We start from the raw sequence: 26,798 nt of genomic DNA, 5'->3' as shown, positions 1-26,798 counted from the left end.
GATGATGATGTCTTTTGGATGTGAAAAGACAAATTCGTTTAACTGTTTGATACTGTAGATAAGTCATTCAGAATATGAAAAATAATAGTTCTGCACTGTCTGATGCCAAGAACGAGTTTCTCAATGTTAAGAAACATGCAAGATTACTGAACACCGTTCACTTACAAAAGCGGACGAGAGAGACAAGATAATATCACAAAAGAAAATAAAATTAAAAAAAAAATCAAGTGATCACTCTCGCTCATAATACAGCCTACCTTCTTGATCCATGCTTCCAGGGCCAAAATCTGACCATGAATCTGATTCAGCTTGTGATCTCAGAGTGACTGTTGCAAATTTTAAAGGAAATACAAACAAGCAAGCAATGATGGCGACAGCAAAATATAAAGCAAAAAGAAGCCCAGTCAATTGTAAAACAATGCAAAGTGCAGTCCCAGCAGCTGAATATAAAAACAACATGCTCCATCATGATGGAAAGGGTTGTGTCCTCCTCATGTTCTTGCTACGGTGGCAGATATTCTTTTAAACACTTGTGTGTGCTACTGCATGTGCGGAACAAAACTGGTTGGTTTGGGGAATCATCATTCAAGAAACAGAAATAGATTGAAGATCTTCACTCCTGGGAAGCTGGTGATCATGTATCACAAAATACGATTAAAGAAAGGACAGATGAAAAGTTGATCTGAAGAATATTAAGTTAAGAGGGAGAATGAGTTATTGATTAATTTGATGATAAAGATGAAACAGTCGATGTTTAATGATGAAAAGATAATGAACAGCACGATGCTTGAAGAGCTGACCTGTTGCCAACCCAGCATAATTGCATTTAAAATCTGACTCTCTTTTTTAGTTGCTATGTTTGTTTTATTTCATTTTTCTTTTGCAATTGTTCAAGTTTGAATAAGGTTCATATTTAAACATTAACCTAACATTGCTAAAAAAGGTAAACTTTTTTTTTTGGTGTGAAATTCATCATTTCACATTTATCTGAATTAAAATAACTGTTTTTTGGACATAGGCATAACTGTCTAAGACTAAACCTACAGCAGACTATAAACTCTTACTCTTGTTTGGTACTGCTGTATTAACTAAGGTCCCAAAATTAGGAGTTGTTACTATTTAAGAATTGCCCAGGTATCAAAGCCTTTTAGAAAGATAGAACAGACAGCTAACAGAATAAAAGCCCAAGGTCTAACAGCTAGATTTCTTTAATAGTCTAAGGAATTAGAGTTACTGCAGCCTTTCAGAAGATTGTGAAGAGACTTCCCTTTTTCCCTGTCTGTGAATAAGTAAATGAATTAAAATATTAAATTAATATCAAACTCTGATATTATACGTGCCATATACAGTAGTAAAACAGTGTCAGCTCCTGCTGCGAATGATAACTGAGCTGAAAGCTGAGCAAAGATCTGGTGATAAGTAATATACAGACTTTCTCCTTGATGATGACCCAAGTCAGTCAACTGACCAGTTCCTGAAACTGAGGAATTAGTAAAGGAAGTGCACATACTTGTGTGTTTTAAAGATTGTCAGAGAGTTACAGTGTCTGTCCTTGTTTTGTAATGTTTAAATCAAAGATTGCTGTAAAGTAGTTTTAAAACTGAAGAAGTTACTGTTATTAACTAACATGACAGAGCACTGCATATGTCTATCACAGTTAATATTTCATACTGCCTTTCAAGTTCTAGTTGTATATAGACATGAGACCAAATGTGCTAGCTTTTCAAACTGCACTGAGTCTGTCATAAATGTAGGAGTTTATGTTAAGATAGTTAGCGGTGATCCTAGGGCTAATTTCATTAATTGGAAAAACAGGTAAAGTGGACTGAATACTGTAGATTCGTGTTTCTCAAACGGGGGTCCGCTGGCCCCACTGATCAACTTCACCCCCTCCCCTCCCAGTGCCTCCTGCACACTGGCTGAACAGCTGTTCAGCAGCTTGTTGGAGGTGCTGGGAGGGCAGGGACATGGCACTCTCGGGGGGGGGAGGGGGTGGAATTATGTCCGGGTCCGTCGGCCCCGCTGATCAACTCCTCTCCCTCCCTCCCAGTGCCTCCTGTGTGTTTCTGAAATGCCTTTTCACTGACTGTCCACCTCAGCAAGCACACCAATCAGACCACTCTCGTTATGTGAAACTGCCCAACCAACCACACACTAGATACACTCCTACCAGGAGCAGACAGGAATTATTGGATCTCCTGGGCTTACGGGGAGAGGTTGTGCAAGCAAAGCTATGGTCTAGACGTAGAAATATGAACACCTATGAGAAGATTACACAGGAGATGCATGCAGAGGGGTACGACAGGGATCAGCAGCAGTGCCATGTGAAAGAGAAAGAATTCTGCCAGGGAAACCACAAGGCCAGCAAGTGTAATAATAGATCAGGTGCTGCCCCACAGACCTGTCGCTTTTACAATGAATTGCACGCCGTACTTGGCGGAGAGCACCCTGAAGACCACTGTGGGTACCTCAGAGGAGCCTGTGACAGAAACTCCTGATGTGAACAATGAATGGGAAGAGGAGGAGCAGGTGGTGGGGCTTGTTACATGGCAAGGGACTCCAACCACACCACAAGCCAGGAGCTGTTTGAGATTCTGCTACAGTCTAGCCAGTCCTGTCTGGTGAACATAGATGAGCCTAATGTAGGGGGAGGAAGCTCAGCTAAGTATGTGCACACACTTTTCCTCAGAATGTTTAAATTTAAAAAATGGCCCATGGACCACCCCCAAGTTAGGACAAAGGTACAGACTTATCACTGTCTATCTGCACAAGAAGAGGTAAAAAGGTACAAACACATGCAGAGTTGGCATCTGCTTTTCATTCTGCTGTTGGATTATGCAGCCAGACAGTGCACTTTGTTTATGTTAGTAGGGATGTCCCTTTTATCTTCCTGAGAGATCTCAATGAAACTCTCATGGAGATACTCCACAATCCTCTCCCAAAGGTTTCTGGGGATTGTGACATTATTTCTTCTTCTGCTGTAGGACACTTTCCCATGCCACTCGGCAATGACTTTGGCTGGCACCACTGCAGCATATGGGCTACAGGCACAGGCAGCTTCAGGGCACCAGTAGCAGCTGTGTTCTCTGTGCCTTTGCGAACCTTAGGAGTGAGATATCAACTAAAATCACCGCTGCTTGCGGAAAACAGTGCCAGTAATCAGTGTCACTGCTCTATACTCATGGAATAGGGCCTGAAGTTTTACAGCTTCATGCAACAGAAAATCCTTCCTACCCCTCACCCTTTGCTCTGCCATACTTGCTGGGGCTGGAGAGCACTGCAGTGCTGAGGCAGTCCACAGCTGAAGTGTTAATAAGCATTTCTTATTAAAAGTGTTTATGGGAATAAGGGAAGGGATATTTTAAACTTATCTATCCCTTTCCATGGTGATTGTTAATCTAATGGTACATATGTCTGTTTTTAATCAGCAGCTTCTGGCATGGCAAATTTGAGGGGTGCCCCGTTCATGCTCGCAGAACGCCTCACAGTCATGGGGAGAAAGAAGAGGACTAGGGAGGACATGCTCAGCAAAATTACATGAGCTACTGCTGCACCGGACTGTGAACAAAAGGGTTTGGAAAGCCAACATGACTGACAGCATGGAGAAAGAAGACAGGAAAAAGGCCCAGGAGTCCCAGCAAGACAAGGATATGGAAACACATAATGGGTCTTCTCCAGCAGCAAACCTAATGCTGCAGATCCTGGTTAACCTACAAAGTCCAAAAATCCAAGACTCCCCACCCTTTGCTGTCCTTGGGAAAACTCCACAGTCACCACGCCTTACACCTCCCTGCCCCCCAAACTTACCACATGCCGTCACAGGCAGAATCCTTACCCGTACACCACGCTATGCCACGGGACAGCAAGGAAAACCACAGCTTCACATACACCAACCACGTGGTTCACCCAGGTCAGTTATGTCTAGCCACAACCAACTACATTTGTGCACTCAAATAGACAAATGTTTACACTCTTTCTAATTTTAAATTTTCACCTTTTAATTTAGGTTAACAGTTTGTATAACATTCCCCCCCCAAATATTGATTTTCTGCACTCAATTAAGTTCTATTTTTGGAGAATTGCATTTTCTATTGGTTTACAACAAATATTTCACAGTGCATAGCAGCAGACAAAGCAAACAGTACATGAAAAATACACACCAAGCACCATATAAAATTCATAGATTCAGGAAAAACCTGCACATTTATAAATGCACATCACACACGACAATTCTTAGCAGCACCCAAAGCTCCAGGCCCAGTGAACACTCCAGCACAGAACACTACTGTGACTGACTGCTGAAGTGCTCTTTCAAAGCCTCCCTCAAACGCATAGCTCCACGTTGGGCTCTTATAATAGCTCTGGCATCTAGCTGTTCAATGTCAGGAGACATGTTCCACTTCCACCTTTGCTTCACATATATTATGCAGGATGCAACAGATAGCTATAACCACTGCAATATTTTTCTTACTGAAATCCAATCTAGTGAGTAAACTCCAGCAGCATTCCTTCAATCTAGCAAAAGCACATTCAATGGTCATTGTGCACCTGCTGAGCTGATGACAGCACCTAGGGAAGATTCAGTTAAGGTGGCCAGTGTATGGCTTCATGAGCTAGGGGAACAAGGGGTAAGCTGGGTCCCCCAGAATCACTTCTGGCACTCCAATATTCTCAATGGTAATCCGCCAGTTGGGAAAGAATGTTCCTGCTTGTAGCTTTCTGAAGAGTCCTGTGTTCTTAAAGATGCGAGGGTCATCCAGCTTCCCTGACCAAACCACATCGATAGGTGAAGCAACACTGGTTATTCATCAAGACTTGCATAACTATAGAAAAGTAGCCCTTTCTGTTGATGTACTCTGTAGCAAGGCAAAATAAGGATATGCATACCATTTATCGTACCATTGCGGTTTGGGAAACCCATTGCTGCAAATCATCATGTCCTTCTGCACGCTGCCGAGTGGCACAGTCCTGCACAGCGGATGATTAATGGCCCTAAACACTTGCATGACAATGGTCCCCACTGTGGATTTTCTAACTCCAAAATTATTTTACACCATCTAATGACAATCTGGCATTATAAGGCTAGAGTGCAATCTCATTCATTTCTCCACTGTCAATGCAGCTCATTCTGGTGCCCCTGCACTAGAGGGCTACAGTGAGCTCAGCACACAGATCCAGGAATGCGGCCTCTCTCATCTCAAAGTTCTGCAGCTACTGCTGGCTGTTCAAATCCTACATTACAATGCCAGCTCGCCAGTCAGTGCTCGTTTCTTGTGCCCAGAACTGGAGCTCCATCTGAAGCTGCTCTGTGAATGCCACCCAACAACCTTGAATGTCCCTCAGCAATCTGTTGTTGAAGAGATCATCATGTCCCCCTTTGCTGAAATTCTCCTCTGGGTCTGCAAATACAGGACAATTGTGCGTCCTGTATTTGCAACGTTCATTCATGAGATAATGCAGAGCTCTGTGGACTCCATGCTTCTGTCAAAGATAGCAGGAACCAAAAAGTGCCAAGCAGGTTGGTAAGATATTTTCTAAAAGGCACAAAAAAATATTGGTTATAGATGGAGAAAGTTGCATGCTGGGACCTTGACCACTAGCTCCCAGAGATACCTGGGCTAGTCTTTCTAGCTAACAAAACATGAAAATTTCCTGAAAGACAATGCACAACACGGTGGTGTGTGACACACTGGTATACTTACCCTGAGTGCACTGCACTTTACAACAACAAAGGCACTTATGGTGAGTATGTGTTACACCAACGCAAGCAGCCAAGTTAAAAAAAATCTAAAAAAAAGAGTCAGCTTCTCAAGATAGTAATAGAGTATAAATGTTATTTTCTATTGATGTTATGTAATTTAATTCTGAAAACCCGAATGGCTAAAATTAGAAAATTTGTTATAACTAATCATAGTCCAATACTATTTTTGTCTTCTCATACCCTCTATTATTATTTGCAGTTAAGGATAGTTAATAAAACTCTATAAAACTAAATTTAGCTTTCACGCGCCTTTTAGTTTCAGTTGCTTAACTATATACAAGAACCATAAGAGAGGTGGTATACAGGTAATCAGTTGCTTAACTAAGGTTTGTTCTACATCCTATCTTTCTTACACTGTTCTAAAAAAATAGTGCTTTAAAATATGACTTTTTATGTATTTGACCGATGTTTGACTGTCATTTGACTATTACTGTAGTCAAATGTCCAACCCTAAAATGGTTTCCTGCCTTCAAGTCATGTTCAAAGGCCTGGTCTACCTGGGGGGAGGAAGGGGGGAAGGGGAAGAGAGAACGATCTAAGTTACACAACTTCAGTTACGTGAATAAGCTCTCGTGGCGGTGGAGTGCAGAGTTGACGGGAGAGCGCTCAGGGATTTATCTAGAATAGACGCGATAAATCAACCCCTACTGGATTGATCGCTGCCCGCCGATCCGGTGGGTAGTGTAGACATACCCAAAGAAAACTATATACACTCAGGGTTTTAAACTTTCTCTACTACTGAAGACTAGTCTACACTAGAAGAACTAGTAGCGGATCTGGTGAAGAAGCTATAAGCAGACAAGAGACAGCTCTTCTGTCGATTTAATTACTCCACCTCCATAAGAGGCAGCAGCTATGTTGGCGGGAGAAGCTCTCTGACCAACACAGTGCTGTCTACACCGGCGCTTAGGTCAGTGTAATTTACATTGCTCAGGGGTAGAGATTATTTACTGAGCTACGTAAATCATACCGAAGTAAGTGGTAGCGTAGACATGCCCAAAGAGACCAGCATGTGGTGCACGCTCCTACTGAAGGCAACATCAGCTGATGCCTGAATATCCAGTTTGCAAAATTTTAAGGTATGAACAGATGTGACCAGGTAGCTATTCTAAAGATCGTTTCATATGGTGTATAAAATTGCTCTGCCCATGAGGTTGCTACTGCCCTTTCTGCTGGTTACAGGAAAGGGAATGACCTATAAGGCTGGGTGGATTGATTTAAATAAATTTTCATCTTGATTTGCATTTGTACTTTTTAGTTTCTTGAAGAAAGGCAGACTCTCATTGGTTGGTAAACATTAAAACGTGTTGATCTGCAGCTAAATATGTCCTTAAAACCAAATGTACTACTATTTGCTAACCACAAGGATACATTACATCTATATACTAGGGCTGTCAAGCAATTAAAAAATTAATTGCAATTAATCATGCAATTAAAAACATTAATAGTTATTAATAGCACTGTTAAACATTAACTAGAATACCATTTATTAAAATATTTTGGATGTTTTCTACATTTCAAATATACTGATTTCAATTACAAGTGTACACCGCTCACTTTATATTCATTTCTGATTACAAATATTTACACTAAAAAAACCAAAAGAAATAGTATTTTTCAATTCACCTAATACAAATACTGTAGTACAATCTCTTTATCATGAAAGTTGAACGTACAAATGTAGAATTATGTACAAAAAATAACAGCAGTCAAAAACAAAATAATGTAAAACTTTAGAGCCTACAAGTCCACTCAGTTCTATTTCTTGTTCAGCCAATCACTGAGAAGAACAAGTCTGTTTACATTTGCAAGAGATAATGCTGCCCGCTTCTTGTTTACAATGTCACTAGAAAATGAGAACAGGTGTTCGCATGGCACTGTTGTAGCCGGCGTAGCAAGATATTTACATTCCAGATGTGCTAAAGATTCATATGTCCCTTCACACTTCAATCACCATTCCAGAGGACATGCATCCATGCTGATGACTGTTTCTGCTCGATAACAGTCCAAAGCAATGCAGACCAACACATTTTCATTTTCATCATTTGAGTCAGATGCCACCAGCAGAAGGTTCATTTTCTTTTTTTGGTGGTTCAGGTTCTGTAGTTTCCGCATTGGAGTATTGCTCTTTTAAGACTTCTGAAAGCCTACTCCCCACCTTATCCCTCTCAGATTTTGGAAGGAACGTCAAATACTTGTAATCAGAAAAAATATAAAGTGAGCAGTGTACCCTTCGTCTCCTGTGCTGTAACTGAAATCAATATATTTGAAAATGTAGAAAACATCCAAAAATATTTAAATAAATGGTACTCTATTATTGTTTACCAGTGCAATTAATCACATGATTAATCGCGATTAATCTTTTTAATCACTTGACAGCCCTAGTAGAAACTCATCCAGATAGAAACCTTGCTAGCTAGTTTTATTCCTTCTCTAAGTACCAAATTATGTCAGAATACATTGTTCTATAATAAACACCTGTTCCCATTCACTAGTGTAGTATCCTCCCTAAATAAACTATGAGAGTGAACTGGCAGTTTTCCTTTTTTGGGGCTGGTTCTGAAAAAAAGATCATATGCTTCCATTGCTATTTACAGTCATTAGAAAAACAAACATTCACTTGAAGCAATGTTCTAAAACCAAGGAAGAAACTAAATCTTCAGAAGATATACTGGAGCAGAAAAGAAGGTCTACCTAAATTTTTCCCAATTTCCAAAAATATTACTAGGTCATCATTTTCTATCACTAATGGCCGACTACATTGTATTGTCTTGGAAACTTATAGTATGTTGAGCACATTAGAGCCTGCTGCGCTGCCTCACATCCAATGCAGACACTATTTTTGTGGGACTATTTTTGTGAAAAAGAAATTAATCATACTCGTAAGAACCAGCGGATATGTTCAGCAATGGAAAGTTATAAACTTCCAGCATGAGTCAAGTAGATATTGACAAGCTTATCAAAAACTAGAAATATTGCAGAATAGGGGCACAGCCATATCTTACTCCACTAGAAAAAAAATTTAATTACTGCTGGACTACAGATGTTGATTTTGTTGCTAGTAGCACTGAAATCTGTTTTATTATTGTATATTGCAGTACTTCATTATCAGAATACTATTATAATGAAATTCCTCTTTAGATTTATAGAGCAGTTATGGAGACATAGATAAAAGTGAAAACGACTACAAGTGCTGAATTTTTATGTTGATTGCAACAATTTCCATCAGAAACCTGAATGGTGCAACCAATACATTCTGCTAATGCAATGAAATAACTGAATCAGTTAAAACATCTTTGAATTAAAGAAAAAAACACTACTATTCTTCCATAGTTAATATGTATTTTCACACTCTTAAGTAGATGAATAACTATTTCTCCAAAACCATTTTACAAGAAATAGAAATTTAGATGCACTCTTGGTATCTGTTAGCTATACAGATTACTTACAAGATCAGCGTATTTCTTGCAGAGAGCTGCCAACTTTTCTTCTGGAGTAGAAAGTGTGTTCAAGGCTTGCATCAACAACAGTACTTCTTTTCCTACAGATAAAAAAATTAAATACTGAAAAAATCCTATAAAAGCTTTTTCTCTGAAAAGAGTTCTGTATTAATGATGATCTAGAATGTTTTTAATGGCATGTTAGTTTAATAGCTGCATATTGTTTTACTAGAGAATGGCAACACAAGTCCCTAAAAAACAAGGAATTCATATAATTAGCTTGCTGTCTGTAGAGTTGTATAACATGTAGGGTGGTAGTATATTTAATCCAACTGCAGTATGCACAGAGCCTTAGATCACAAGAATTCTTTGACTTTCATAATTTCTCTTTCAGAAGATACAAACCAAGAAATATCTGATACACTTTTGAAACACGATATCTAAAATTCAGATTTTGTTATGAAATAGAGATATACACATCAGCTAAAAGTAAAAAGTGGTCTGATATACAGTCATCTTCAGTGTCCGTAACCCAAACAATGCAGTATCATAGTCTTTAACAACCAGAAGTTAAACCGATTAGTCTATTTCCAATGATTAAACTGAGTGAAATGCAAGAAGTAAAACAATTTGACTAGTGGATTAGATTTTTAAAACATTAACATATTAACAGGTGAGGGACTTTTTAATATTAATTTTAACCAGTGACCTTTTAAAACATGTTCTCCCATTTCCCCCCAACACACATCATGATAAGGACGACAAAATGCCATTTGGCAACAAAACTAAAGCTCCTGAGAATGACTCAGAGATTGCCAGGGTAAAATGTGAAGCCAATTTTTAAGGAAACATTAAAACCATCATCTTTTTCAAAACACAGAACTTGCTGTAATTTAGAAGCCAAACCCTAAAACAGCACATACCTAAGGTTTTCTCTTTGTTTTTTTCAGTCTCCGGATCTTGTTGGCCATCAGGTGGCTCAGTACGGGCTTCTTCTCTCCCAGGAGTCTCCTCACGTGATTCTTGAGTACAGTACGTTGAACCCACTGGCTTTCTATTTTTTGTGATATAATCTTCATCTTCCAATGCACCTGTACTTTCTATGCCATCACAATTGGATTGCAGATGTTGCAAAGTTGTGTCAGATTCAATGCATTTGCTGTTCACCAACTGATCCTGGGTATTCATTCCGATCTCACAAATTCCAGTTTCACCTGTTGTACCAACCATAAACTAAAAAAGGGGAAGAAGTAATCAGATAAGTTACCAAGAAAAATTTACTTGAAGTAAAAAACTTCTACTGTATTTTCAGTATACATAAACAAGAATCCAAAAAGCTACTGTATCATTAAGTTGAACCGCAAACTGTAGTCAACACTTTTAGAAAAACTAATATTGTATGTATATAAAAAGCAGTTTTGCTTTTCACTGATAGCAATATGTAAAAATGACCAACTTACCCCCAAATATTTAAGGAGTAATGCAGGCACTACACTTGACAATAATTCTCTCATAAGAAAGTAACCTGAAAAATTTAGGTATACAGAACTCCAGCCTGTTTTTTTTAAAACTCATGGAGCAGGTGAAGTAGTTACTCCCTGGAGACACTCCCCAACACGTACACAGTATGACACTGAAACATCACCCTGTTAAGGATGAATCAAGCTAAGAATTATCTTCAATGGCTTGTCATTCCAAGAAGTGTAGTATTAGAAGAGTTAGCATGGAAATATAATTTAGCATGTAACTTTTTATTTGTGAGAAAGCTATAGTGTTCTAGCAGCTTTGACTAGAGTATTAAAATAAGGACATAACTGCTCCATTGGTCAAAGTATATGGAATCAAATGAAAAATACTGTCAGACACAGGAAGCAGGAGTATTAAGTTAATTTTCAAGTAACAACTCTCAAATAGGACCCTCAAAACTTTAATAAATTATGAACCAGCCTGCACCCTATATTCAAAATGTGATACAATCTAAAAATTACTGAAAAAGAAGAAAGCCACATATATTTAACATTTTCAAAAATATGTACACATGCATTAATAACACAAACTTTCTGACCTTTGCATCCCCAGAGTCAGTTTGAGAAGCTGTTTTTCCCAATTTAGTAAAACAAATCACAATATATATACTCAAATGCAAGAATGCTGAACCCACACTTAGATGGTCCTTGGTTACAGGCGAGACTAAACTACAAAACAGATAGACGCCATCCTGTATACGCTGCAGGACCAGTAAATGCCAGCAGCAGTTAATGAAGTCTGACAGCTACTTTATGACTCAATTTCAAAGATTAAAGATATTAAAATTTCAAATAATAGTTCAAAAATGGAACGAGGAAATGTACAGAAGGGAGAGAGGAAAGAGGAGGAAGAAACAGGACATTTTTATAATTTCAAGTGTTTAAAAATGCTCCTGGAAAATACAATAAAAGTAATAGAGTTAGCAAGACACACTACTAAGCTGATTTAATATCAGTTTCTTTTTAATTTAAACTCATGCTACACAGAACATAATTAAAAATATGGGGAAGGAGCAAGAGTATGTGCAATTTCATCTTCAAAGTCATATTTCACCTTTCTGAAAATATTACAGTAGCAAAAAAAATCACTTATACTAATTGGCTCTGGGTTTAGAGTATTAAGACACATTGTCTGTAATTTTGTGGGCAGACAATGCCATCTCTGTAATATTCATAAAAATCTGCCTCAAACTGATATGAAGTTCAGAAGAATGTCAGCACCTAACTGGAAGGTAAGCTATAGTTCTCTCTCGTGACTGGTGTATGCTACACTTGTGAGACATAGTTCTCTTGGTGCCATACTGAAACCCACTGTGGACCTCTGGAATTGAACAGAAGGTGGCCAGGCCCTTAACAATTGTAAGTCTAAATGCAACTACTCTTACCAGTGAATTCTCTCATCCATGAAAAAAAACAGACATAATCAGTCACTATAATCATTTAAAGATAGACAATATCAGAGCCTGAATATTCTAACCTGTATGCTCTAATCAAGAGCCAGGCCAATATCTTGGCAAATGAATAGTTGGGACAAAAAAAATCCTGCTTTTCATGATCATGCCATTACAACATGTATAACATACTGTCTATTCAAGGGAATCATGATTGTAAAAGTAAATGTTCTTCCAAAACCCTTTAAAATATTTAAGTGAATTTTAGAGATGGAAAGCAAGAGTTTGACAGTAATGAAGTCTATTCTTCACAGCACAGGTACATCACGGGCAGTAGCAATACAAGTTTCCCCAAACTGTCTCTCAAACATAACTTGATTACCAATTTTTGGGGTGAGAAATAAACCATGGGGTACATGGTACGGACTAACCAGCATGACATTTGCAAGCGTAAATGTCTCTCCAAGTTATTATAAGGACATGTCTACATAAGAACATAAGAACGGCCGTACCGGGTCAGACCAAAGGTCCATCTAGCCCAGTATCTGTCTACCAACAGTGGCCAATGCCAGGTGCCCCAAAGGGAGTGAACCTTACAGGCAATGATGAAGTGATCTCTCCCCTGCCATCCATCTCCACCCTCTGACAAACAGAGGCTAGGGACACCATTCCTTACCCATCCTGGCTAATAGCCATTTATGGACTTAATCATCATGAATTTATCCAGTTCTCTTTTAAATGCTGTTATAGTCCTAGCCTTCACAACCTCCTCAGGTAAGGAGTTCCACAAGTTGACTGTGCGCTGCGTGAAGAAGAACTTCCTTTTATTTGTTTTAAACCTGCTGCCTATTAATTTCATTTGGTGACCCCTAGTTCTTGTATTATGGGAATAAGTAAATAACTTTTCTTTATCCACTTTTTCCACATCACTCATGATTTTATATACCTCTATCATATCCCTTCTTAGTCTCCTCTTTTCCAAGCTGAAGAGTCCTAGCCTCTTTAATCTTTAAACTGATTTAAAAAGGTTTAGAAGTTGCAAAATGGGTTGTGTGCTACTCATTTGGGTTTTAAATCAGACTTATTCCAAATTAATTTGATAAGGAACAAGTTTTAAGATAAGCGTCTACACATGGGTTTGCACTTGTTTAAAAAATCTGGTGCAAATTTCTCTGTAGAAAAGGCCATTTTCTTTTTTCACAAAAAATGCGTAGAGTTGTTCAAAGAAACATAAGCTATCATTAACAGTATGCATCCACACATAATTCAACCTCTGCTTCCTCCTATGTCTTAAGAAAAAATATACTCTTTGGTTTTAATGATATAGTATCTGTCACTGTAATATTATGGTAAAGAGCCCTGAAAATGCCTGTAATAAAAAAAAAACCTCACAGATCCAGCCATCAGCTATAAAACTAGTTAAACCTCAACCACACTTCTCATAGGCCGCATATAGGCATGTTTATTAATAGGATGCATTATACTGTAATAAACCCTTTAACAGTTAAGAACATAGTTATCTCATCTATGCACATAAATCAAATCAATTTAACCCATTTCTCATCTCAGGGCAAACAGACTGACAATTTCAGATCTACAAAATACCTTGTCAGCGGAACCTTTGACTTCGTAATGTCTAATACATTTCTGGACCACTATATACTGCTCCTGTGTTCTCTGGGGCTCGGCCAGTGGCAGCTCTTGTGTTGTGCTCCGGGGCTGGGCGTTGTGACCTGGGATTCAGGGTCGCAGCGCCACTCCAGTTTGGCCCTCCACACCGTTGACCATGACAGAGGGGTGGCTGGGCCAAACTGGAGTACCATTGCAATCCAGCACACCGGGATACATCTGTGTTGTCATCTTAGAGCCAGGCTGTAAACCTAACTTTTATCTTGAATAGCTTTTAAAATATTTCTTGCCCAAAGAGATGGCGGGTGACAGACGTTAGTTGAAATCAAGCCTGAACAGGTGATGTACTTTGGGGAAGATCCAAGCCATAGTTTGAGCCCCAGGTTCGTGCAAAAACATTAAAATAACATTTTGATGACCTTTTTATAAATAAAAATAAAATAAATAAATAAATAAAAAGAGAGACTAATGCATCTTGGGGAACCCCTTGTTCAAATGGCCTCAAATTTTTGGAGCACTAACCCTATCTCAGGCCCCCAGGAGGCATAACAAATCAAGACAATTAGAGTAAGCCTGTGGATTTCAGAGCACTTAGAAAAATTAACTCGTAAATGGTAATGCAGTCTCAGCCTTAATTATAGTGATGCTTCTTGCCCCCCCCCCATAATTGTAGACATTCACTGTGTGTGTTCTTCAACATGATCAAAGTAGTATAGATCACAGTGTGCACATATCAAACTACAGGGCAGACACACAACTTGGGCAATTGTAAGTAAGGCTACAAATTTGTCATGGCGGGGGGAAAGTCATGGATAATTTGATTTTCCCTTCGTCCGTGGTTTACCCCACAGCCGCAGCTCTTATCCTGCAGGGATGGGCCTGGATCCCCACTAACTCACATGCACATGTGCAGCAGGACTGGGATTCTATTGCAAGCCAGAGTATTTGCATGCAGCCTGATGTCTGAGTAAGAGGGTCATTCAAGGTGAAATGCTGTGACCGTTGACCTTAGCAGCACCTATACACTATAAATCTAAGTCCTGGCCTCAGCAGTTCTTTCCGAATATATGTTATGCACATTAATTGCCCTCTGTCTGCATTCTCTAGAGGTGATCTTTCTTGAAGTTTTGCCTTGACAGCAAAACATTTCTGTTTTAAGAGCCAATATTTCAAATTTCTCAAAAATCTAATGCATAGTCAGATTTTACTTTAAAAAGGAAATTTTTATTTTATTTTATTTACAGGAAAAAAAGTGCTCATTAAAGAGGGAAAATGAAAGACTCGTGGCTGCTTACTAGACAGTAATGTAATGACATGCTTCTCACCCATATCCTAAACAGTGGGACTGAGTGTGATCAAAGAAAATAAGTAGTTACAACTCTCATGAATGCCAGCATAATCAAAGGGCATCAGGAAATGCATCCATAGAGACCTCTTTTCTAAGAACTGGCATTTGTTCATATAGATTTATCATGAAAGACACAGTATACAACTTCAACTTTCTATGATTGTTCAATCTACATAAACGAAGCATTTACACTTTTATTCATCCCTCAAAGTGCTGCAGTTTTTGTGAAAAAGGAAATCTCTTTTTGTAGAAGTCTGCATGTGACTAGAAGGTGATGACCTTTTCTTTCAGTAATCCATGCCTTTCTCAATTGGAGACCGGATTACTGAACTGTCTTCTACAGAGGTATTCCCCAAAGGTGATTTGGAAATTTCACTAAGTGCAGAATATGGCACATCAGTTGTTTAGCAATGCTTCTCACAGAAAATACATCACCCAGTTATTTGCACTGGCTTTCTGAGGATGGCCCCACAGATCTTCCCCACTGTTGGTCCAACAGAGCCAGAACCCAAATATATTTAGGACATACTTCTTTTAAGTTTTATTATCCCAGTCTTCTGGGAGGGTGACGGATTAAGAAAGAGATGCAGAAAATATTTGTTAGAAAAATCTCAGGTGAAGCTCACAATTAACCTGCAAGATCTGCAAAAGTTTTTGTTGTATGTTTGTCTAGAGCAATGAATAGCCACCTATTTAAAAATAAAAATAAGTAAAAATGAAAACAAGAGTGAAATTGGTTAGTTTGCTTTGAGTGCCAAGCTGATGAGCAACAAACAAATGGTAAAAGATCCCTTCATCTTGAAGTGCTTTGCAAGCTCTCTAGACACAATCATTTCAGATACCTGATATGCAACACTTCCAACAGCATGTTGTCTAATAAATGCTAATTCAGTATTAAGGCAAAAGTACCATCTACTGAAATTACCATGATCGAATCCAGGTCTCATCACCAGCTTCCAACTAGATTTGATGCTTCTAGGTTTAAGATCTGACAGGATCAGTCCAAGGTGGCATGCTTGCATGGATTAAGAAAGTTTTCAATAAGAGTAGATACATAAAACGAATAGTATGGAGAAGGCATACTCTGCCCCATAATACAAGAGCAAAAGGGAATTGAAGTTAAAAGGCAAAAATTTATTAAAGAATAAGAGGAAATCTCTCTCTTTACACACACAGCTGTGAAACTCACTACTGGCAAGACAAACAGCTTAGTGTTTAAAGAAAAGCTGACTTTTTTTAAGTAAGACTTATCTCCAGGTTAATTGGCCAGGATAAAAAGTTGTGCTTAAGGACATATGATAACCACTGGCTGGAGTCAGAAAGCAACTTCCCTTCTGGTCACCCCAAAGCTTCCAGGCATAGTATTTCACATTGCTCTCTAAACTTCTGAATTCATCAAGGAAAGGGTATGTATCAGATGATGAAAATTAGTCTTCACAGTGCACTTCCCCACTTTCCTCAGAGTTATCATTTCAGGCTGCCTACAGGCTTAAGCTGGCATCACTGCTACTCATTCACATTTTAAATGTTCTTAGAAAAGAGAAGGTTCAGAAACTTTATTTTTTTAAATAAAATTTAGATTCTCAAACACAACTGTATTGCAATCTAAAACATTGGCACTGAACAAATGGCTGCTTAATTGCCTGAGTCCACAGGACTCTACATGTAAGAAATTATACAGAAACCATATAAAACAGAAGGATGTCTGAAAGCTTAGGACTTATTGCTGGACAGAATACAGTTTGCAGCAACTACAATGTTTATAGTCAAACTAAAATCTGATCTACCCTAAACCGTAACACAAGTCACAGGACATGGTTATAATACTGCTTATCTGACCAGATTTTAACAACATACTTAAAAGTTATAGTTTAGTCAGGACCTACCTGTATCTTTGCATTTATTTTAACATCACAGATTGACCCAAAATACTGAGACACTAGCTACCATCACACACCCCAAAAAAAATCTTTCTTCACAGTCAGGAGCTTGCAATTTTTGGGGAAGGAGACTGAGAGGTTGCACAGTACACAGACAACCTGGTGCTTTGATAACCAAAAGAGATGGATAGTTCCTCTGCAACTGCTCTCAAAACCCAGGAGACTAACTTATCAAAATCTGACAAATGCAGTCTCAACCCCAGAGGAAAGGCCAGGACACATACTGGAGCTTACTCAAGATGTCCATGTCCAAAAATGAGGGAGTGTCACATTTAGAAAATAGGAGTCAGTGAGCTGTGATGGTTACTATTCATCATCACAAAAGAGTTTGAAGCATGTGCCAAAGATTGAACCTCTTGTACTGTTCAAGGTATACAGAATCACTTCTGGATACCTTTATGCTGATACACCAGTCAAAAGACAAGTGTACCACATTAGTTCAGCCACTCCTTTGAAGGAATATTTGAATTATACTGCTCATTTGACAATCCTGTCTTTAATCCTGCCACACGTGCATTACTTTAGGACTATACAAGAGCCTTGTCCTCACTAGGAAAAAAAGTGTTTTTATCATGTGTCAGCTAATGCATTAAAATCCTAGTGTGGACAAGACAGCTTATAGTTTTCACATGTTACATGGTTGCAGTAAACTCTTGGCATCCCTTCCTCCCCCATATTTACCTCACCCTGATAACATGTGAAAACTATGCCTTGCCCACACTAGGATTTTAAATATATGGTAAAACACAACTTTTTTCCTATTGTGGACACCCCCAAATATGTTGCATGGTACATATTCTTGCAGGAGTCACCTAGATCCACAATCTTTCTGGCAATTTTGACTAACTTTTCCATAAAAAGTCATGGGTCAGATATCATAACAAAATTAAGTTGGGCATTTATGACAGGTGTCTCTTAATCATGTGATATTACAACAGCAACTAATGTCCTTGTGACAACATTAGTTTATTGTAGCTCTTTTCAGAATGCTCTCATTAGGGCTGCTCTATTGCTTGCAGCAGCTCAAGGCTCAGTAGTATGAGCATTCATCAGATTAGGCTATCATGACGACATTATTATGCAAAAAAATTTTTTTTTAAAAACACAGACCATGACGTGACCAAGTGACTGTGATAGCATGCAACACCGAACTCGCCCTTTTACTACTTTCTTAAATTATTAAATGTGAAATATTAAAATTCCATTTTATGCTCTCTATACTATTTACTTTGTGTATGTCTCAGGTTTGACAATGAATATCAATGACAGTTTCCCTTTCAGGTTCTTTGCAAGGTTTGGGTTTCCAACACCGCAGGAGAAAGTTAAGAACAGTTGTCAACAGATTTTCTTTTAACTAGACATTTCTTTTGATCTTTGCAGAAGTTTGTTTTGAGCCAAATTTAAGTTTACAGTATTCCTTTAAAAACCAATGCTGATGATCTTGGCCACATTCAAGGTCTGCTTCTTAAGCCTTGTTCAGACAAGTATGTGCACTCACACACCTCTTGTGTTTAAGGATCCTACTATTCCTTGAAAGCCTACTAAATAGTAGGTTTTTTCCCCCTGTGATGTGCCCTGTGGTATGAAACTCAGCTGAAACTGAAATCCATCTAATTTTTATTCACTCTCTTAAAAACACCGTCAACCATGATTTGCAAAAAGGGGTGTGCTAAATTGCTTCTTTATGTTGCATAAAGACCTTCCTCCTACTCCCCTCCCCACACTCCACTGTTCTCATGGTTTTTACATTACAAATATCACCAATATCAAGTATTTGCAGAAGGGGGAAGGAAGGATAGCTCAGTGGTTTGAGCATTGGCCCGCTAAACCCAGGGTTGTGAGTTCAATCCTTGAGGGGGCCATTTGGGGAACTGGGGTAAAAAATCTGGGGATTGGTCCTGCTTTGAGCAGGGGGTTGGACTAGATGACCTCCTGAGGTCCCTTCCAACCCTGATATTCTATGATAAGATTTCTTTGGAGGACCCGGAGAGCTTCAACTGGAACTCTCTCAGACCTTAACTGAATTAAAGACAAAGTGTTGAATGTCTAACAAACCAATCTTCTAACTGTTTAACTCAAATGCCTGTGACAGGTGTTAACAAAAAACTGAAACAGTTTTAAACTGTGACTCACTTTCCCTCAATCAGGTTTCACTTCCTTAATACCATAATCCTACTAGTTTTCCAGTCATCCACAGAATCTCTCTCAAAGACAGGGTAGACAAGATCTGAGTTTCTAATGTAAAAAAGTGACAGCCTATTAAAAAAAACATTTGAGGCCTTATTTACACACAAAAAGATCATATCAATTTTTCCCCCATTTGTTTTGCTTTCCAACCATTGTTTAAAACTACTATTTGCCCAATATCTCTTGCTCTACCTTTCAGTTCTTTAATCAAATTTGATTCCTTTGTTTGGCTGTATGCTCTTATTTTAAGAGGAAGGAAATATTATTTTGCAAGTTGCTTTTTAAAATTGTTATTAACATTCTGAATGCTTTGGTAAGGGGCACTATATAAAAATAAAGGTAACCATAAGAGACAGCGTTCACTGGGGTAGTAAAAACCAGCATGTTGCAGAAAGGATGGCTTGTGATTCTTGGAAGGAATAGTTTCGCTGCCTCTTGAGAACTTTCCATTGGCCAAAACAGAAAACTTTGCACCTTGGAAAGTTATTTTTCCTACCACAGGTAACATGCCATGACAGCCACCAGAAAACCTACATGAGTATGACGTGAGATACTCGAGCAGAAAAGTGGTAGTGAGAATATACCTAGATCAACAGTTGTACACCTCTACCTCGATATAACGCTGTCCTTGGGAGCCAAAAAATCTTACCATGTTATAGGTGAAACCGTGTTATATTGAACTTGCTTTGATCCACCGGAGTGTGCAGTCCCCCCCCCCGCCAGAGCACTGCTTTACCGTGTTATATCCAAATTATGTTATACTGGGTGGCGTTATATCGAGTTAGTGGTGTATTACACTTAATAGCATATATACAAATGGCATCAGGGCACACTTTAAGACAGCACTCTATCCTTAGAGTACTCTGTCCTCAAACAAGTGTGTTTTTATAAGTGCATACAAGAGAAACATCATGGCTTTCTTGCAAGAAATAGAAACAAGGACAACTGTAAATCCACTGAGCTATAATATCACTCTTAGTAAGATTTTATTAAGAATGTTGCCTTTTTTGGTTTAGAAGAAATGGAAAATTAAACTAGTGCCATTACCTTTGATTCATATTATATAAAAGTCTACTTTCCCTGTACAAACAGAAATAGGATCAGGCAACACCACCTTTACTCATGCCCTTCAATGGGACCACTCATACAAGGAGGATTGGCAGGGTTAGGAGCATTCTATACTGGATCAATTCTACTACTATACTGAGAAACAATTAAAACAAACGGTACAAAAATGAGAAATGGGCAAAGGCCATCCTACCCTGTAACAAGTATTCTACAACTGCAACACAGGTACATGCCCCCCCCCCCTTGCTGAAGCGACCACGTGACCCATTATATGACAATAGTGGCTCCTATTAAAGCCACCGGCTATTCCCCAGGACAGCGCGGGGGGGGGGCGCACTGGACGCCTCACTCCAGGGGTAAGTGCCACGAACTAGCGGGGCCGCCACGCTGACGAGTGACCAGCCTGAGCCGACAGGCCCACGGGCTCTCTGGGGTGCCGGGCGCGGAGCCCTACGAGCCGGACCCCAGCCGGGCAGGTGGCTCGGGAGGCCTGTAGCGCGTGCGGAGCGCGCTCTGGGTCATGCCGCAGCCCCCCGGGAGCCACTGCAGAGCCCGCCGCAGCCAACCCCCCCCCCGCCACACGCGCAGCTCCCGCCTTCCCACCCACCGCGGGAGCCGGGATCCCCGGGGCTGTGCCCGGGGCCGGGAGGCTCTGGCCGGGGACTGGCCGCCGGCCCCCCTCGGCCCGGCCGGGATCGAGCCGTGGGCTGGGGGCAGTAGCGCCCCCCCCCCGCAGGGAGCGGAGCCCATCGCGAGGCTGGGGCTGAGGCGCCGCGTGGGGCGGTGGACGCGCTAGCTGGTGGGAAGAGCCCGACGGCGCGCGCGCCGGGCCGTTACCTCAGGGCTGCCCCGCGCTGCCGCCGCCTCCTCCCGCTGCCCCAGGCTATGGCGCCGGCTCCGTCCGGCCCCTACAGCGCTGTTGCTACAGCCTCCGCCGCGCGCTGCTTCGGCTCCGCGCGTCGCCATGATGTGACGGCAGCATCCAAACAAGCAGCCTGTCGTCGCCGTCCGAACCTGAGACACCGGAAGCGCTTGTGCCGGCCCCGGCCGCAGCCAATCACCGCGCAGCTCTCCCAGTCACGTGATATACACTTTTCCCACCAGGGACCTGGGCGGTCGGGGACCCTCAGCGCGGCTCCCGCCAGCCCGGAGATGGGGACTGCTGTTCCCAGCATGCTGTGCGGATGACGCCGCTCGCGGGTCCCCTCAGACTCCCTCACTTTGGCTCACGCAGGCGCAGAGCATGCTGGGAGCTGTCGTGCAATTCCCCCTCCCCCGCGCGCGGGGCAGTGGGCGGTGTAGTCTCCGTGCGACTCTGGCGGGAGAACTTCCCGGAGCGCGAGATGCGGCCCCGCGCTATGGCAACGCCGCGACGAAGGGGTGGGAGAGCGGCGCGCGCTCAGGCCGAGGCTCCGTGGGGCTCAGTGACGTGATCCCGGCGCGCGAACCCGCGGCGCTGGAGGTGACTGCGCAGGGGGCGCGGGTCGGCCGGGGAGGGGGCTCCTTGCCAACGGCGTGTGCGGGCTGCGCCCAAGGCCGGAGAAGCGGCTGCGCCCGGGGCACGTGGCCGCCTGGCCGAGCAGCAGCAACGCTTCTTTTCTGGGCGCGCACCGAGTGCCGGGAAGGGCGGGGAAGCTGCCGGTGCCCTGACGGGCGGAGCCAAGAGGCGCGGGTGCCAGTGAAACCTGCTATTTGTTCCTGAAGTAGAGGAATGGGGCCGACCTAGAGCCAAAGTGGCAAAACTTTTAATTAAAACCACTCCGCAGGGATTTAGGCCAGTGGTTCATGATGCGGGTACAGCTATAGCGCCATAACACAGCCGCCAGCAACAGACCGTGTTTGTCGGTGGAGGACCACCGGTACTCCCCTGCATCACATAACCTCTGTGCCATTAACAGAAGCATTTGTGAACCACTGCAACTTTGACTCTGACTATACTACAGTGCTTACAGCACAGCAGCTATGCCAGGGTAGCGCTGCTAGTGTAAATGCTCTTAGACAGGGCCTCTCAATCTTTCTAGGCTATGTAGTCTTCTCAGGAGTCTGAATGGTGTTGGGTACCCCTAAATTTCACCTCACTTAAAGACTGTTTGCTTACAAAATAATACATAAAAATACAAAAGGGGCACAGCACACTTACTGAAAAACTGCTTTTGTTCTCATTTTTTCCATATGATAAGGTAAATATATTGGAATATATACTTGCATTTCAGTCTATACTATACTGAGCAGTTTGAACAAGCCATGGTATGAAATTTTAGCTTATACTGACTTTGCTAGTGCTTAGCCGTTGTAAAACTAGGCAACTATCTAGCTGAATTGATGCACCCCATGGAAAACCTCAGTGTACCCTAAGGGCTTGGCTACACTTACAAATTTGCAGCGCTGCAGCAGGGTGTGAAAACTCTCCCATCAGCTTAATTACACCAGCTCCTGCAAGCTGTAGCTATGCTGACATCCTGCTGTCCACAGTGGTGCTTAGCTCAGGGCTTGGCTACTCTTACGGTTTGCAGCGCTGGTCATCCAGCTGTGTAGGAGCAGCGCTGGTGTGTGGCCACACTCACAGCTACCAGCGCTGGTGTGTGGCCACATTTACAGCATTTCCAGCGCTGTTGGGAGTGATGCATTATGGGCAGCTATCCCAGCATTCAAGTGGCCACAACGTGCTTTTCAAAAGAGGGGGGTGGAGTGGGGTCTAGTGTGACAGGGAGCGGGGGGAAAGAGAGAGGGGATTTTTGGAGCCAACACTGTGTGTTTAGCTTCCTGACTTGAAAAATCAGAACATTTTTCTGACCCCTTAGTCTTAACTCTTAAATGGAAACAGCCTGCACGACTCCCCGCTGTTTCCCTGCCTGCCTCTCATTTGATTGTTTACAGCCAGGTACAGATGATCACAGCAAACAGGAGCTATGTTTGTTTTTTAGATAGCAGCAGCGGCAACGGAGGAGCTCCACAGAGCTGTTCACAACAGGGAGGAGGATCTCATTTGATTGTTCACAGATTGATCACAGCAAACAGGAGCTGATAAGCAGCTCCGGTAGCCGGAGGTTCACAACAAAACAAAGACAGGCTGCATAACAAAACAAAGGGAGTAATTTTAGTTAAAAGCATTCTGGGATATCTCCTTATTCCCCAGAGGCCAATAAAAGCGCTGGTGTGTGTCCACACTTGATGAGCAGCGCTGGATCACCATCGCTGCAATCGCTACACCCCAACCTGGCCAGGTGTAAAGCCAGCGCTGCAGCCAGGGAGTTGCAGCGCTGGTTGTGCCCTGCAGGTGTGGACGGGGTGTAATTGCAGCGCTGGAAAGCCTCTACCAGCGCTGCAACTTGCAAGTGTAGCCAAGCCCTCAGTGTAATTTATGTCACTCAGGGCATGGCTTATTTACCTCTCTGAGCAACATAATGTATACCTACCTAATCTGCAGTGCGGACATAGCCTAAGTCTATGGAAATTTACATCACTAAAATCGGTGTACAGCAGTTTAGTTTGTTTTTGTATCCGCTTTGCCATAAACCCAATTTACATCACTTTAAGTGCCCACTTAAAGTTGCAGCACTTTAAATCAGTGCAACATCACACCTTTAGTTAAGGTAATACAACTTTACAAGTAGGACAACCAAGGGAAGGTAACAGGGGCCCCACCTAAGAATGAACATGTGACTTACCTTCTGCCTACAAGCAGACATTACTGCTTTTTTAGGTGAGCTGTGGTGAATTGAGGATGCTACAATTCCTGCTCTGCAGAATGGCAGTTCTAGTACCAATAGAGTGCTCTGGCCTAAAGAGATGCAGGAGTTTCAAGTAAGGTAGAAAAGACTTCAGCAAGAAGCTCTCAAGACCAAGATCTATATAAAGATTTAATTATTGGTGGGAAATTATGCCCCATTCATATGCCCCTCTTTTTTTGCCCTGTATTTGTGTGTATTAACTCTCATTTAAGTATTTTATTTGCTCTTATTCTAGAGCAGTGGTCCCCAACCTTTTCGTTTGGCGGGCGCCAGACAAAGGACCGTCGCGGTGGTCTAGCACCCGCCGAAATGCTGCTGAATTTCTGCAGCAACGCCTCTCGATGACGTTGCTTGTCAGCGGCAAGCGGCGTCATCGAGAGGCGTTGCCGCAGAAATTCAGCGGCATTTCGGTGGATGCTCGACCGCCGGCCAGGATGTGGGCACATTTAGATGCCCACCCGCGGGCACTGCGTTGGGGACCCCTGCTCTAGAGCATCACTTTGAAAACTAAGATTAAGCCAACTCTGCTGTTTGGTTTGCGACACGTATGAAAAATATGTGGCAACACTTCTAAGAGTCACCACATCCCACTGCAGTATTTGTGGTTAGGGTGACCTGATTTTCATAGAGAAAAAACTATGACATCTATCACAAGGATGAGGCTATGCAGGGCAATTTTTCTGGGAATGACACTTCAGTGTATATAGCAAGATTTAAAGGCTGCTCTCATCTCGATCAAACAATCCCCTTCCTCTGTTGCTTTGTGCCTCTATGATTCAACTCTACTTTCAAGAGGGCTAAATGAATGATTAATGGGAAGAAAGCATGGGCAGATGATAGATAATACGTTGTGCAAAGGAGGCAAACATGCATTCTTTGAAACAGTCATCAATTTCCCACCTCAGGTGGCCAGTGTGGAGGGGGTTACAACTTTTTTTTTTTTAAACTGGCAAATGCCTGCACAGGCCTTGAAAATACAAACATTGCTGTTTCACAGGGAGATATGCTTACCCTATTCATACTACACAAAATCATATTATGTTACTAAAGGACGTAACATCTAATACAGGGTGGCTGCTTATCTTTGTAGAAGTTATTCATATAGGTAGCATCTACTTAGAAGCATGGGATAAAATCCTACGGTATCTGAACATGTTATAGGGACTCTGTTGTGGAGGGGAGAGGAAAAAGCATGATCAGATCTGAGAGACAATAAAGGGACAGGTTTCTGTGGTGTGATAGCAGCAGAGGTAAAGATACAAAACAAGTTCTCACTTGTGGCTAGGTGAGAAGGCCTATGGGAGGCAGAAAGGATCCAAAGGTCCTGACCCTACACTGAAGAGGAGAGGACAGGCAACAGTTTCCCTGCCACAGGAATGAAACAGTTTGTATGTTAATATTTACCAATGTTTATATTACTACTGTGCCCTTCTATAAAGCATCTCAGTGCTTATAGCAATATATTAAACATCACTCCTTACTCATGGAATAGGGAAGTATTATCCCTATTTAACAGATGAGGAGACTCAAGTACAGAGAGGGTAAATAACTTCTAACAGAGCTAGGAAGAGAAATCCCACATCCAGTCAGGTGCTCTAGCCACCAGATTTTCCCTCCCCAGCTACTTTACATTTGTAAAGATGATCTTCACTGAGAGTAAGTCAATAAGCTTTGAATTGCTTTCAGTAATGTTAAGGGTTGGGTCCATAAGAAAGTTATTTGCTAGCCTTAATGGCTAATTTAAAAGGCTTATAAAAAGTGTTCTAGTCATAACAAATCATATAATCGTGACTCAACTTAATATCAACTTTCTTTCAAACAAAGGGGTCTAGTTCTTTTACCAGTATATGGAGAACTTGTACATATGCCGTTGTACATTGATGGAAAAATAGGCCTCTTCCCAAGCTGGTTCTGAATTTCAATGCTCCAGGTGGGCTTATGCTGCTGGCCCTTCTCTGGAACAGGAAGTCCTCCCTCCATCTTCTGCTGCCACTTCAAGTGTGGGACAGAGCCATGGGGAACCCCCATTTTGTGGTGTGCCAAGGGCCTAGATTCCATTAATTTGGCCCTGGCACTATGTTAACAAGTACACAACAATTAAGAATTGATCTTGCACTCTCCCCAAGCCATAATAAAAATGAACAGGTTCTTTCTGAAGGGGAGAGAAAAACCAATTCAACTCTGAACTACGGAGGGGGGTGGGAAAAGGAAGCCCTCTCCCCTACAGTTGGTGCTGGCTAGCCTTCCTTTATTTTTATTAAAGTAAAAGCTTAACCATAAGACCAACTGCATTGTGTTAGGGTGCCAGAAACAAATTAGTACTTACCAGTGAAGTAGGAGTCTGAGGAGGCCATTCCAGCAACAGAATTTTCCTCAGACAATAAACAGATTAAAAAATATTTTCAACTGCAGTGATTTTTACACTTCTGGCACTCTACTTTTTGTTAATGCTGGTGGTAAGGACCAGCATAATTACTATATGAAAAAAAAATGTCTTGGTAACAACTCATGTGAAAGATTAGTGCTAATGAGAAGGTTGAGGCAGGCATAATGAGAACAGATACCATCATTTTCCACAGTCAGTCATAGGCCTTGTGTGCGAAGGCCACCTACCTGCCATGCCACACTTCATAGTACTCTGAAGTGCACAAATTCGAACTAGGATGAGAAAACTACCATAAATATTTCACTGGAAATCATATCTCCAGCAGGAAAAGCTATTCTTTTACCTCCTATTCTACTCTCTTTTTGTAAGCTATTTTCCTTTAAAAATTAGC

At 41.5% G+C, this 26,798-nt stretch overlaps 1 protein-coding gene across 1 annotated transcript in view; it reads right to left on the bottom strand.

Moving 5' to 3' along the window:
- The window catches only part of TXLNG (taxilin gamma), a 39,425-nt gene extending 18,043 nt beyond the window's left edge, over positions 1-21,382 (bottom strand). Inside the window, exons 1-3 of the mRNA XM_039490187.1 lie at positions 21,128-21,382; positions 10,125-10,434; positions 9,211-9,302 (exon numbers count right to left, since the gene is read on the bottom strand). Of these exons, the coding sequence (XP_039346121.1) occupies positions 9,211-9,302; positions 10,125-10,434; positions 21,128-21,256 (531 nt within the window). The 5' untranslated portion in view covers positions 21,257-21,382. The remainder of the gene's footprint in view (positions 1-9,210; positions 9,303-10,124; positions 10,435-21,127) is intronic.
- Between the last annotated feature and the right edge of the window lie 5,416 nt (positions 21,383-26,798).

The sequence above is a fragment of the Mauremys reevesii genome, linkage group 1 (assembly GCF_016161935.1).
Source record: "Mauremys reevesii isolate NIE-2019 linkage group 1, ASM1616193v1, whole genome shotgun sequence".
Lineage (NCBI taxonomy): Eukaryota > Metazoa > Chordata > Testudines > Geoemydidae > Mauremys > Mauremys reevesii.
This window is presented reverse-complemented; position numbering and strand designations above follow the sequence as displayed.